The 15,179-nt window shown below is 40.9% G+C and overlaps 1 protein-coding gene across 2 annotated transcripts in view; it reads right to left on the bottom strand.

Moving 5' to 3' along the window:
- SCN7A (sodium voltage-gated channel alpha subunit 7) overlaps positions 1-12,469 on the bottom strand; it is a 71,035-nt gene extending 58,566 nt beyond the window's left edge. Inside the window, exon 1 of one of the 2 annotated variants that reach the window (XM_036421609.2) lies at positions 12,163-12,469. In XM_036421609.2, the coding sequence (XP_036277502.1) occupies positions 12,163-12,172 (10 nt within the window). In that variant the 5' untranslated portion in view covers positions 12,173-12,469. Of the gene's footprint in view, positions 1-11,948; positions 12,039-12,162 lie in introns of those variants that run through there. The other variant, XM_045575380.1, reaches the window with a different exon arrangement.
- Between the last annotated feature and the right edge of the window lie 2,710 nt (positions 12,470-15,179).

The following is a 15,179-nucleotide window of genomic DNA, read 5'->3' as shown; positions in this document are numbered from 1 at the left end:
TTGCATTGTTCACGAAACATATTGGGAGTTTCAGAGTCAGGCAGTTCCCATTATCCTTCATTCCAGACACTTCTAATAGCCAAAGGAATTTTGGATGGCTGAATGATTTAAATGCTAAATGAAATTTAAAATGAAAAACCTATACAATAAAATTTATAAAAGAAAGCATAAATAAATGGCTTTATAATTATTTAAAATGAAGGTCCTAGTTTATGAAGCAAAGTGATGGCTAGGATGTGAGAAAATAAATACTTTAATATAAACTTTTTTGGTAATATAAATTGGTACATATTTTCTAAAAACGTATCTGGCACTTGTTCTCTAATTTAAAATATATAAACTTACCTTAGTAATTTGAGCAATATGAACATACCCAATAGGTACACCTCAATTCCATTAATGTACACAGTGTTCAAAGTTGTATTTTCTGTTAAATTTATTGGGGTGACATTGGTTAATAAATTACGTAGGTTTCAAGGGTATAATTCTATGACATGACATCTGTATATTAAATATATATATAGTATATATATATGAATAATAAAGTAAACATTATAAAATGACATTTGAAGACTCAGGTTGTGTTTGGATGTTCCTTGTGCATTGTTGTTTGCAATTCCATATGTTTGAAATATTTTGTAATAAATATTGGAAAATATCTAGCTCCATAACCAAGTATTTATTGGATCACCCGGATTTCAATCTGGAGTTGAGAACTCTTTAACTGTGACCTTGAACAAGGCACTTAACCTCTCTATGGCTAATTTCCTCAATTATAAAAAATGGGAACAGTAAGAGTACTTACTTCCTAGAATAGTGTGAGCATGGCATGAGTTAATAAATACAAAGCATCCAGAAAAGGTAATACGCACTCAATATATGCTAGCTGTTACTATTTTAAGCACTGTATTTTTATGTTTACTGTCTTTAAGTTAAAATTTCTGCCATACTTCCTAGAATTTATAGAGAATATGCTGAATATAATTTCTTAATAATAAATCAAAGGAATGATAATATTTAATTACAATCAACTGCAATACTGAGACATGCTTGAAAGAGTTCTGCTTTTTACATTTTTTCTGATTTATTTATTTGTATCTCATCAATCATACTTTTAGATTTTTTTCTTGCTGTTTTCACATTGCTTCCTTCTATTGGCTTCCCTTCTAACAATTCCTCTCTAATTTGCTAGGGATAAACAACCATAACAACTGCACATGAGTGACAGTTCAAAATATCCAGTGGGGAAAAAAATCAACCATACTGTAAAACTTTAAACTTTTCATTAATCTTCTTCATCCTCCCTAATCCCAAATTCCATTATTTTTTATCCCGAGATATAGCTTGCAGCATAAATAAATGGCTTTATAATAATAAATAGGGCAGAGCATAAATTTCTTTAGATTTCAAGATTCCAGTCATATTTAGAAAAATCTGATGTTTCTTTTATTATAAGTATAATTAAAATATCACAAATTATTACCTGATAATTTGAAATCCCAAGGGTAGACTATTTATAAGCGGAAGGACTGAATGACAGGCAATTAGCTGAACATATTTAACATCTAGTAGCAAATAACATCATACTCCTGTGAGTATACAATTTCTAGTCTCCAAAACTGGCTCAGATTTCATTTTAATTATTACATAATAATGTATACGCTTAGATTCTTTTTGTATTAACATCTCTTTACTCTGGTGTGGCTAGTCACTCCCCCCCCCCCCCCAAAATCATTTTCTTGCCCCTAAGATTGTTTTGCTCTTTCTGACTAAAATGACTGTTGATACTTAGGTCTTGTTTTTACATTGTCTGCAATTATGGTCTGCCCAGAGTTCAACTGAAGTTGGCTAAGGCTCCTAATCTGTGTGCCTGACCTAGGATTGACCTATTCTGTGTGTGGACATCCTGTGTTTTTTGGTGGCTTCGGATTTCCTGATTGCGCAACTCTATCCTTCCTATCCCCCCTCAGAACCCTTAGACACATTATTGAAAAGTGCTCTCTTGCAGAAAGAAGTTGTAAACAACTTCTTGTTTGGCTGATTATACACACACACACAAAAATCACACACACACACATATTCATCAGCACTTACTTTTAATTCTATATTTTAACATTTTAATAACATATATGTTTTAAAAAGTGAGCTCCAATTTTCCTTAAAAGATTCTTCTTGCCAGTTAATATGTCATGTAGGGAAATACATTCAACCATGGTGCTTACTTTTGGCATTAATTTATTTGGCAATCGTTTGCAGAATATAGTTAAGTGCCAAGTAGTATGCCTGTTAGCAGTGCTAGAAAAAATTAATAAAATATAATCACTGAATTTAAGGACAACAGGAGACAGACTTGTACGCAAATAAGAACCAAGTCGTCTTGGTCATCTCTGAAAATGTTTAAGTTTTAAGAGCAACATTAACTGAAATTAAAATCATCTCCAATGCTGGTGGGCCTGGATTCTTCAGAGTGCCAGATTTTCTAATAACCTGGTAACAATGTCTTTCTTCTTGAGGAAGGGAGCAGTCTAGGGAACTAAGTTTCAGAATACAGTCCATATACACAGTAGGATTAGAGGTCCATATGCAGTGTCAGATAACAAAGTCTCCCTATCTGTATCTGAGTATACATTTGCTATGAACAGTGAATAAAGAAAAACGCATTGGCAGTTGAAACACCAGGAAGGAACATACAGCACTGAGGACAGGATCCCAATGAAGGTCTCCTGGCTCACTGACAGTGACAGAGATGCTAGAAAGGGAGGCTACGAGGAACACAAAAGTAAAGCTCTCTGGCTTAAATAGTTCAATTTGAATCTTCTTAGACCACACAGGATTGCGTGCCCTCCTACTAAGTTTGGGAAAGTGATCTAACCCAACATTGTAAACTACTAATGGCTCCAATTTCTCCAGATGTTCTTCAAATTTCTCCTTTGTAAAACTGGCCTCTAAAATTTCTGAATCGTTCTTTATTACCCTGACAAAATGAACAAGTTGTAAAAGAGCCAGGATCTTCCTAGAATTGTATTTTTGGTGAACCCGGTCTGTCAAATCCTTAACCAAAAATTCCTGGCCAGTGACCACATCAGGGCTCAACAAGTGGAAGAAAAAGTACCCTTTGTCACTTCCCAGTAGAATGCATGAGGGTTTTGTCATGCAACCAGATTCTACAACTTGCCTTCAACCCTGAAGTCCTTCATGCCACTGGCTCCCCTGAAATGCAAGACCTGATCTCAATTTCTGTTTAATAAAATCGATAACTGAAACTCTTCCTGGAGCTCTTGGGGACCATACACAGCAAGCTGACTTCCCTGAGCATCTTCCTAATCTGCAGTGGGACTGTTGAATTTCTCTTAACCTTCGTTGTTGCCTAGCTTCTGAGCAGTGGAACTAAGCTCATAGATCCACAAACCATGCCCTAAATATGCAACAAGATAGAGTTCTGAACCAGCTGTCACGTAAAGCAAACCACAAACTTCTAGCACTTAGTCTGGCTCTGGGTTAGCTTGAGATGTGTATCAGAACTTCAACAATGTATCAGCCTCGGGATGGCTGACAAGATGGCACAGTGTCCAACCTGCAGTTCATGAAACCTAGGGCCTCTCAAAAGACAAAGGTGAGAGTAGCCTCAGGTCAAAACCTTGGTGCTGAATTGTAGGGAAAGCAAATCCCCTCAGTGCAGCTGAATTACTAGTATACTAGCTTTTGACTACCTACAGTATTTTCCAGCATATAAGACGACTTTTGAAATGAAAAAAAGTCAACCGAAAATCGGGGGTCATTCATTAAAAATTTAATTAAAAAAAGAACTGGTGTTGCCTCGGAAGTGGGGGGTAGTCTTATACAGGGAATATAGGCCTAAACCTATGTTTTAATTGTAAAATTAGGGGGTCGTCTTGTACGCCAGAAAATACGGTATTAGCAATCTCTAGGTGGTAATATTAAAAACCTAGGAGCAAACAGCCCAACCCAAGAAGATAGTTTCAAAATATGTTGGGCTGAGGCCACCTGAAATGAATCTAATGAAGCCTGCCAGACAGAAAGGTTCCTTGGAATGATAACCCAGCATCATCCAACCACCTTAATAAAGCATCGTTACATTTTCTTTCACTGTTGTTGTTTTTTTGTTTGATATCCTAAGTATGAGACATAAAACATCACTTCCCCCAAAGATCCACATCCTTTTCACCCTTTTGAGCACCTTCTTTTTTTAAAATACATATTTTACTTATTTTTTACATATAGGGAGAGAGAGTGATAGAGAGTTAGAAACATCAATGAGAGAGAAACATCAATCAGCTGCCTTCTGCACACCTCCTACTGGGGATATGCCTGCAACCAAGGTACATGCCCTTGACTAGAATCAAACCCGGGACCCTTCAGTCTGCAGGCTGATGCTCTATCTACTGAGCCAAACTGGTTTCGGCTGAGCACCTTCTTTTCCTTAGCTCTAGAGTTTGCTCATTCTCTGGGTACCTGTTTAGCAATGACCTTACCAAGTACTACCATTCTGCCACAGAGATCCTATAGTACAAGAGTTCTAAAATTTGAAATCAAAGAAATGCACTGGTGCTAAATAAAATAAGCCAGCCAGAGAAAGATAAATATCACATGATCTCACTCATTTATGGAATATAATGACCAACATAAACTGATGAACAAAAACAGATCCAGAGACAGAGAAGCATCGATCAGACTGTCAAAACTCAGAGGGAAGGTAGAGGAAGGTGGGGGTAAAGGGGAGAGATCAACTGAAGGACTTGTGTGCATGCGTATAAGCCTAACCAATGGACACAGACAAGGGGATTGAGAGCATGGGTGTGGGGGTTAGGGGAGTAACAAGGGGATAGGGACACATATGGAATACATTAATCAATAAGTAAATTTCAAAAACACACACAAAGAAATGCACTGGGACATCCACCTTATCCTATTGCTCCCTGTTCCCTCAGAGATAGCAAATTTCTTTTTCTTTCCACTCTTTCCTCTTGTTCCCAGCATGTCCAATCTCATCTGTAAGAGGTGTGATTACAAGTCACGGGTTTTGGGGAAAGTTTGGGTAGATGCTGAAATTGTTGAAAACTAATTATTAAGAAAATGTCGTTCTCTTTTCTTTTCAAAAGCATCCTGAGTCAGAGGATGAATGACAGGGCCACCCAATCAGTGAGCCAGTGCTTTGCCTCTGTTCCCAAGGAAGAGGCTGTGTGGATAACATTTTCTACCAGCAGCTGTAGCTGCATCTTCTGAGAGCTAATGATGGAGAGCAAAGAAAGGGCAAGTCAGAAGCCAATGTTTTTTCTCCCTCCGCCCACTCCTCTTTCTGCTGCCTTTCGGTTTGATTCCCAGAGAACAGCCTGCCAGTAATGGAGACAGATTCTGCACATGTAGGAAGTAACTGTCTAGGGCAGTCACTGCCTCCTCAATTTCATTTTTCTCCTTAGGGAATGAAACAACAACATACAAATAATCAACCTCTGTGCTTCCTGAGAAGCTGGATTTGATCCTAGTGATGAGAAACAGATGCTAGATTTGCTTTGCCAAAAAGAATTATGAAATGTTCTACTCTATACTAGAGAGTATATATTCATGTATTCTCCTTACTTACTAAAATATTTAGGGTAGCTTATAAGGGTTTAAGCCATAGAGCAAGATAACATAAATTAAGAATAATGAAGGGGGAAATATAGCATAATGGATCCTTAGAGTAAGGATAATATCCCAAATGCCAATTTCAATCTAACATGGAATCCTATCTAATAAAGAGGGAATATGCAAATGAACATCACGCTGTCACAAAGATGGTGGCACCCATAGCTACAAGAGGTGGCACCCCGTCCTCTCAGCCCTGCCCGAATCCCCAATCCTTTCAGCCTAGCCGGGGGGTCCACAGGTGCACAGTGCAGCCAGACCTGCCCTCAGCTCCCCAGCCACCCAGGGTTGGCCCAAGGTGTAGGCAAGCCTCAGATGGCAGCTACCCAGCTGCCTAAGGCCACCCAAGACTCAGATAACTATGGCCAGCCAAGGCTTGCACTGCTGGCAGTGGCAGCAACAGAGGTGTGATGGGGCCATCACCTTCCCCTGGTCACCAGGTCACCTCCTGCCCCTAAGGGCTTCTGGACTGTGAGGGGGCAGGCCAGGCTAAGGGACACCCCCTCCAGTGCATGAATTTTCATTTTCATGCATTGGGCTTCTAGTAGAAAATAAAAGGTAAAATGACTTCTCATTTGATTTTCAAACAATTTTAAAACAATTAAGCTTTCTATCAGCATGAACAATGCATCATGCCTATTGCACCAATGAAATTCAGATAATTGTAATAAACAAAGTAATGACAATGCTGATAAACAAGTTAACTTGGGACTAGAATGTACTGTATAGTTAAGTGAAGGAGACAGGTAATATAATCACTGAATTAAATCTATATTGTTGAGAATGTAAAAATTACACATGCTTTAGAGAAGAGACCAATTTATATTGACATTTTTGTTTGTCAGGGCTACTTGAGTGCACTTCATAGATATATTATGGCTTATATTTCATCTTCCCCACATTCTGTGATGACTCACAACCAAGTTCTCTGATGCAGAGCCTTTTCCCTTAGAGCTCTCTATCATCTTCTTTCCCCTCCTCCTGTCCCCCTCACAGGGGTTTAGGACTCAAATGATATGAGATGCATTGCTTTTTTTATGGAAGACACAAAAAATTATCATTGTCTTTTAGGAAGCAGAAAAATATGAGGAAAGGTGATTGAAACTAATGAGATTCTGAAAGATATGGATAAGATGAAAACAATAGCTTTAGCAGTAAAAGCTCTAAAGACATAAATGAGACTCTTCTCAGTGGATACGAACCTTGACCCACTGGGATATGAAAGCAATGGACAGCTTCACACAGTTCAGGTGCGAGTGTGAATACTGCATTTTTATTGGAAAGACTGTTTGGCAATAGTTACTTGTACTCTTTGCTCTCCCCTCCTCTCCCCCCACCAACAAATAAAAATTCCCAGTGATATTCTTGCTGAAGTTGAGAAGTCATGTTTGCAAAGATGTTAGTCACAGGAGGCTTTTCATTTCAAAGACTGGAATCAATCAAAGTGCCCACCCTAAGGAGCTAATATTGTAAATCCAGTAGGTTGCTATCATGAGACACTATTTAGTAAACCTGAAGAATGAGATGTGTCTGTGCTCATATGGAAAGATTCCCAAAATAAATTATTTCATGAAAAATATAATATTAGGAATGGCTTGCCTTGTTTACCTTTGAATAAAATATTTTATGAGTTATATACATAGGGTTATATATGCTACCACATGCATAATGTCTTCCCCCTGGAAGAAATTAAACTGCTAAATCCATGAAGAGGAACTGAAAAGGTGTCAAGAGATTCTGTTGCTATCTGGTTAATGGTTCTCTACTACTTGAATGCAATGTGCCATGTACGTATTACTAAAATCCAGAATTGGAACGCTCACACACTGAAGGCTTGGGAATAAAGGTCAGATTGACCAAAAAGGCATCAATCCACCTGGAATTTTGCAGCTGCCTGTTTCCCTTGCTTTCAACCCACTTGGTTTTCTGCTTTGGGATTATTTTTTCACTTCAGATGCTTATTTCCTGTTGAACTTTGATTAGCTGACTCCTACTCTTTAATTCTTCCTGGCATACAATCTATCTGGCTTGCCTTAATTGACTTTGCCTCCTTTGTCCTCGGACCTGGAGTCTGACTGCAGCTGTTTCTATTCCCAAGTCAGCCCATTTTGGCCTCAGTATATCCACTTTATTCTGGTCTCAACTCTCTCACTCCGGCAATTTCAGCCAATATGTCATCTTGCAGAAGAAAATTATAAATAACTTTCTTAAAAACACAAGTATGCACTGCCATTTTGTCCTTTTTTTTTTAATAAATTTTAAGAATTTTAATCTAGGCATTCTTCTGGATTCAAAAACTAGGAAAACAGCCTTGTAAATCAACGAGCAGCAGCAAAAGTTCAAAGGGACAGGTCCCATCTATCCTCACATAGAAAGATCACTTTTGAGAACTGAACTCCCCTCAAAATCTGGTAAACTTGTATTCCAATGATGGCTCATTGAAATAATCAGGACCTGAGGTCTTTACAAACGTTTTCTATCCAGGATCTGAGTATGTGTGATCCTCCTATACTGAGGAGAATAAATCTGGATAAAAGTGTCTTATGACAGCCGAAACCGCTTTGGCTCAGTGGATAGAGCATCGGTCTGTGGACTGAAGAGTCCCAGGTTCGATTCCGGTCAAGGGCATGTACATTGGTTGCGGGCACATCCCCGATGGGGGTGTGCAGGAGGCAGCTGCTCGATGTATCTCTCTCATTGATGTTTCTAACTCTCTATCCCTCGCCCTTCCTCTCTGTGAAAAATCAATAAAATATATTTAAAAAAATAAAAGACTGGAAGTATCAACTTGACTAAACCTTAAAAAAAAAAAAAGAAGAAGAAGAAGAAGAAGAAGAAGAAGAAGAAAAAGAAAGTGTTCTACAACAGTCTTAGCATCCAGTCTCAAATTCCCTTACAAGAATGAACCCAAAGACAGGTGGGTGTCCCAATGCCTTGAGAAGATGCAGGACAATAAGTCTCTGTGGGGGACAGCATCTCAGCAGGGAGAGCCATTATGGCTGGTAAGGCAACAAAGGGGTTCCAGGAACACGAAAAAAAGCTGCCTTGGTCTTTAAGTGTGCCCACTTGAGCTTCGCTATGGCAACCTCATGGCTCACTAGTCAGGTCCCTTTTTTTCTCTGAATATGACAACAATTTCCAAGCTGTTCCCGTCCAGCCCACCAAAACAAGTGTGTTAGGGAAAGGCCAGAATCTTTCCAGAACTAAATGTTCTGTGACCCTAGTCAGTCAGACCCCTTGACAAGGAAAATCTGGCCAGAGGCCATTTAAGAGCTCAACCAGGAAGAATGTATTGTTGCCTCTGCTAGAGAGATACAAAGGAGAGCTTGTTATGCATATAACGTCTGTACTCATCAGCAAGCCTGAGACCTTTTGACCTATGGTCTTAGGTGCCACCAAATCTGTGGAATATAAATTTTTAAAAATTCCATAACTGGCACCGTCACTGGAACCCTGAAGGCCTACTAAAGCTGGCTATCCACCTCGGCTCCTGGTCACTCTCAGAGAGCTATTTCTCCAGGTCTGTTTCTCCAAGATCTACTCCTACTCCCCAAACTCTCTAGCTTTTCAAATGAGGAACCAAACCCATAGATACCCAACCACTTCTGGAATTTCAGAGAAACCAGAGAGGAGCCCTGAAACATTAGCACAAAACTAGCGATGGACCAGAGCCAGAGTTATAGCCCATAATTAGCACTTAGATCCTGCAGCTTCTGGAAGACCTTGGAGCGGGAGAGGCTGGTGGCCTGGGAGCCTCACTCTGGCATCTAAAGCAGATAGAAAGGAATATTCCATTCAACACCATACATCCAACCAGGGACCATCGCCATCCTCCCCCCACCCAATCAACATCCTCTGATATTCTAGTTTAAAACCAAATGCTCTGACCTAATTTCAGCCTTTTAAAAACAGAAATTTCCTTGGGCAGGGCCCTAACTTAATCAAGCTTTTGTCTGATGCTGATACAGTCAGTTCGGCAGTTGGCTGCCAGCACAGAGGTGGTTATCCTCAGCCAGCATCAGTCTGAGTCAATTCAGTCAGAAATACTGTGTACACAACAGGGATATCTGTGGGCCAGACAAACGGGGATTCCCCTGTCAGCATGGAGTATAACCAGAATAAGGCTCATGTATAAATAGCAATGATTGAACAAATTCGTGGAAATCATAATCCCACCTGGGCCAAGAGATACAGACCAATGGAAAAATATCCCTAGAAATGAAAACTTTCTCTGCAGCGTTAAAGGTTCCTTCTTTCAATGTTGTAGAGGTGAGACCTTGCTTACCTGGCCTTGATGGTGAGTGACAGCGCATTGCGGACAGATAGTCAGGGTGGGTAGGGTTTATACATGTCCTCTCACAACTGACCAGTGTTGACACTGGCTAGAAAAAATAATCGGACCAGACTCCCAGAAATCAAGAGTGTCCTTTTTATGCTAATACTCCCACTATAAGCTTACAAGAGACAGGCTATGGTGGTAGGGATAGGATCATGGATCAGGCTCTGAATGGCTCTTTTGTGGTCCGGATCCTGTCATGATGAGATCTAGGGCTAGGGTGTATTAGGATATTTCTTCCCTAGGTAGGAGTTGAGCAAAATAATGTTTTCCTTTCCAGTGTGCTTTAGGCCTGTATTGGTCCTCTCTGATAAAGTTACGGGAGTATAGATCAACTACCCTCTCAGAGCTTCTCCCACAGGAGGCTGTGAGACACAAGACTCAGTTCCCAGGTGCCTGGCTCTACCACCCACTCTCCAATGGAGGCTGATGGGCAGTGCAGGTCCTGGGGCCTGCTGGTCCCTCTTCCTGAGCCCAACTCCAATTTTAAGATTTTCTCCTATTGTTTTAAATATATTGATGGGAAAGAAGGGGCTCAGAGTACTTCTCCCCCGAGGGCAGGGTTTTAATTACTCCCAGCCCTCAAGAGTGGATTATTTATGCCTAAACTCTGATTTTTCCTATATTAACTAATGGACTAAAATACATTCAGCAATAGCTAATGTACTTGATTGTTTCATCCCACGGAAGTAAGACCATATGACTAAATCAAAATTTGAAACTAAAAAGAGAAAGTGGCTAACGCATATGTTGAGAGCATTCAAAGGTGTTTAAACATAAAATGTTGCAAGGATGGAAGCTCACAGGTTAGGATATACTTGAAATTGTACAGGTGGCAAGAGATCATGACCTGCATGTGAATTTCACTTCTAGTACATTCTAGTGAGGCCTGTGAAAGCCCCTTTTATTCAGATATTGAATTTGACTTGAAATGAGAGCTAGAATAATGAAATAAATATATAAAAACAGAAAAATTCTTTATGCAAGCAATAGTTAAACATGACATTACCTTCACAAAACCCTTCTGTAATTTAGTCCTTACCAGAATATAAGTTTTTGATGTGTGATTTACAAATAAGAAATATAAAGCTTAATCAAAAGTTATGTAATTTGCTTCATCTTCACATAAATGGAAATCATGTTTTATTATTATTAACCTCAAATCCTTCTTCGTTGGACTTCAACGAAGTCCTTCACTCATTAGCTAGGTAATTACTGACTAATTACTCCGTATGGGCCTTGTCTGCTTGATCTGTAATTTTAATAAGGGCTCCATGTAGCAGGTGTGGTACCCAGGATTCTTTTTGTTTGGGTCCAGCTTCCTCCTCTTTGTGCGGTAAACTACTCTCCTGAACAATAGCCAGGAAGAGAAAAGCAAACCACAAAAAGCACCACCCAAACTCCTTCCCATATCAAGAGGTTTTGCTGACCAATATCCAAACTAGCATCAATCATTTCCACAAATAAAGGGAGCCCATCCCTGTCATGGCACCTGTATTCACTATTTACCTGCTTGATCGGTACCCTGAGTATTGGAGGCAACACATAGCTAGAGTCACAATGAATAATCATCACTTCTAAAAAAAACAAAACAAAACAAAACAAAACCTCTGGACGTATGCATTCCACAGAACTAATCAATGAAAGAAAACAACCACAACCCAAAACCTGTTGAACCAAACAACACCAAAATGCCTAGTGGTTTACACTAGGCACAGCATTTCCCATCACACCTATGCCTCTAATTTTATCCTGTCAGCTCTTGCATGAAAAGCACCGGTCTTGAAATCACTAAGTTACTTAGAATAAATACGAGACAAGAGATTCCTTAGGAGAAATATGCTCCAGCCTGCACAGAGTGTCATTCTTTCTCTTCTATTATTGTGTCATGTAACCTAAAAACCATGGACAAGTGGGGCTTCTAGATAGTTCACACTAACGTTACTTCTTGGATTCCAAAGCTTACCTGGTGGGATGCACAACCTGACCACACAGACCTTGCAGAGCATACATCCACAAGCCACTGCTGCTCTCAAAAGCAGCTCTCTCAATGCATGTCCAGGATCTATTCATCGCCTGGGGTGTGTGTGGGGTGGGGTCGGTGGGGGGTTGGGTGGGAAAGACTGGCTGCTGATGACACCCTCCTGGGACTGGGCACACAGCAAGGGAAAAACACTTACTTGCTCCCATGTGATGGGTCTCCGCTCCTTGGAGCCCTTGATGGAGCTGGGCTCCTGGGAGCCCTTTTTCTCCTCCTGGGCTTCTCTTTCTTTCTGATCTCTCTGGCTTCCTGGGCTCCGGTGGCTTAGATGGTGTTGCTAGATTAGCATCTGCCCTCACCAGCTGATAGGAAACGGCCCCACGGAATGGCCAGCCAGAGAGAGACCCGAGTCACCGGGGCAGGCGCTCAGCCACTAACCCAGGGAAACCCTCCGGCCAGATGCGCAGTGGAGCCGCGCCCGCCCGCTGCCTGCAAGCTGTTTTGTGTTCTTCCCACTCCTCCCTCTCCGCTCCTCCGCCCTCAGCTCCAGGCCAGTGTTGGACTTCAACACCCGGGCGTGGGCGGGGTGATGGTGACTGAAACCGGCTGCAGAGGCTGCCCCCGCCTCAGGACCCGCAGCTGCGAGAGCTTGTGCACCAGCTGCCTTGGGAAGGGAGGGGGCGAGGGGAGCGGATCTGTCAGGAGGTGGAGCTGGGAGAAGACTTGAGAGAAGAGATGGAGAGGCGATGTAGAGCAGGGATGCAGTTAAGGTGGAAGGTTTGAGAGGATGGCAAGGAGATGTGATTGGGAGGGAGAAGGAGAGGAGGGAAAGAGGGAGAGAGGAAGGCAGCAAACAGGTTCTTTGCCTGCAGCTGCTTTCTCTGTGGTCTTGCCTAGCTGCCCCAGTGGAGCCTGCAGCATTCAATCTGGGCATGCTGAGGTGTGGCTGTGTGATGTGTGTGTAGGTGTGCAGCTGTTAGAGAACAAAGGCCTGGAGCTACATCCTCCTCCCTTGAGATTTCTTTCCAGCTCTGGCGATTTGAAACACAAGGAACACAGGAACAATTATGCATTTTAGTAATTTGGGGAAAACATGTGGACAATAGTAATTTGATGGTGAAGGGAAAAATTGTTGAACCTTCTTTCTCAAAGGGAGTTTGGAAGTTTTCCCACACCATAGCACATTCATTGTGTAATTCCAATTTGTTAGGAAAGGGTAACATTCCCTTAAAAAAAAAAAAAAGATTCCTACTGAAAGAATAAAAATGTTTAAAAACTGTCTGTGTTATCTCAACTACCCAAGGGTCCCCCCGCCCCCAGCAGGGAGTAAACGGAGCTCCGACAAGATAAGAGAAACAGGATAACAGAATAAACTTTACTTTGACAGTTAAGTAAAATAGGGTGCGAGATTACCAGACAGGACTGTTGACTTAGCGCAAGCACTGTCATAAAATACGTTATTAACGAGCCCCAGTCTCCCCTTTTAGAATTCCTTTGTTCCCCTCTTCCCCCTCCGTGTGTAACCCCTCCCGACATATAGTTTTTGCCTATATATACTTGTAAGATTTTTTGCTCGGGGCTTGACCTGGCTGCTCCTGCGTGAGTATCAGGTCAGGCCCCAGCACGCTGGAATAAATCCTCTTGCTGTTTGCATCAAGTGCCGTCTCTTGCGTTTGACTGGGTCGTCACTGATCCTGGGTCAGGGCAGGAGTCTCCTTCCGGGGGTCCAACACTACAACACACCGGGAAGAGAAATCATGTATATTTATGAGATTCACATGTTATATTACCAGTTATAGAACAGAAGAGTATAGTGGGATTAAGCTAACACTGTTTCTGTGCAAAACCATATTAGGGACAGCATGTTTTATTCGCGATTCACAGAAAGGGTCTGTTGCGTGCATTTTGTTTGTTTACGTTACATATTTATTATGAAAAAACTCATAATATACAAAAAAAATACAAAGAAAGTACAATAAAATCCTTTTGTACTCAGCCTCAACTACTGTGAACACATAGACAGTCTTGCTTTTCTGTATCCTCCTTCCCACCTTAAATTAACTTAAAAGTAGTTCAGATGTCATATTGTTTTATCCAAAAATACATCCACATATGTCTCTGAATTATAAGGATTTTTAAAAAATATAACCCAAGACCATTATCATACCTAAAAATGAACTAATTATTTTGTAGTGTCAAATGTGCACTTGATTTTTTTTTTTCTTTCTTTCTAACAGACAACTTAAGAATCACCTGCTTTCTTCCACAGGCTTTGTGGTGACAATACAGTGAACGTTTCAGTGCATAGAATTTTTCCTTGGAATAATCTGACACATCCCTCTCACTTAGTCAAATCCTATGCATCTCTCAGTACACTCACACAGAATATAAACTTAAATTTATTACTATCAAATAGTTGATAACTTACACAAGTGATTTGACATAAATTAAGAGAAGCAGAGTAGGCCCCTTTACCTGCGATTTCTCTTTCTGTGGTTTTAGTTATTGTCAACTACAGTCTGAAAATATTATGTGGGAAATCTCAGAAACAAACAATCCGTACGTTTTCGAGTGCCACTCTCAGCAGCATGAGGAAATCTTGATAACCCCGTTCGGTCCTGTGAGATGTGAATCCTCTCTCTGTCCCCTCCTGGGCCATCAGCAGCCACCTTGCTTATGGGAGCCATTGTCATGGCATCACAAGGCTCATGCTTGTTCCGGCACCTTTAGCGTTCTTCGTAAGGGCCCCAGAGCGCAAAAGGCATTATGCTGGCAATTTGGATACTCCAAAGAGAAATTGTAAACTGTTGAGTGAAAGGTGAAAATTCTCTACTTAATCAGAAAGAAAAAGAAATCATATGTGGAGGTTGCTAAGATCTACGGTGAGAATAATTTTTTTCACCCATATAATTGTAAGGAAGGAAAAGAGAAATTTGTATTAATTTTGCTGTTTGTTGCATCTCAAACGGCGAAAGTGGTGGCCACAGTGTGTGATGAGTGCTTAGTTACAATGAAAAAGGCGTTGAATTCGTGGGTGGATGACATGAATAGGAACTCGATCTAATTGGGGACCAGGTGTTATGCCAGAAAACACCAAGCCTATCCAGGAAGACCCGGAAACAATGGCACCAAACCGCTTGTGTACTGAAAGTGAGGAATGGGGACACAGACTGAGGAATTGGTCTGGTATTTTGTCATCTCACAATGTCACAAGAA

The sequence above is a fragment of the Pipistrellus kuhlii genome, unplaced genomic scaffold (genome assembly GCF_014108245.1).
Source record: "Pipistrellus kuhlii isolate mPipKuh1 unplaced genomic scaffold, mPipKuh1.p scaffold_m20_p_7, whole genome shotgun sequence".
Taxonomy (NCBI): Eukaryota; Metazoa; Chordata; class Mammalia; order Chiroptera; family Vespertilionidae; genus Pipistrellus; species Pipistrellus kuhlii.
This window is presented reverse-complemented; position numbering and strand designations above follow the sequence as displayed.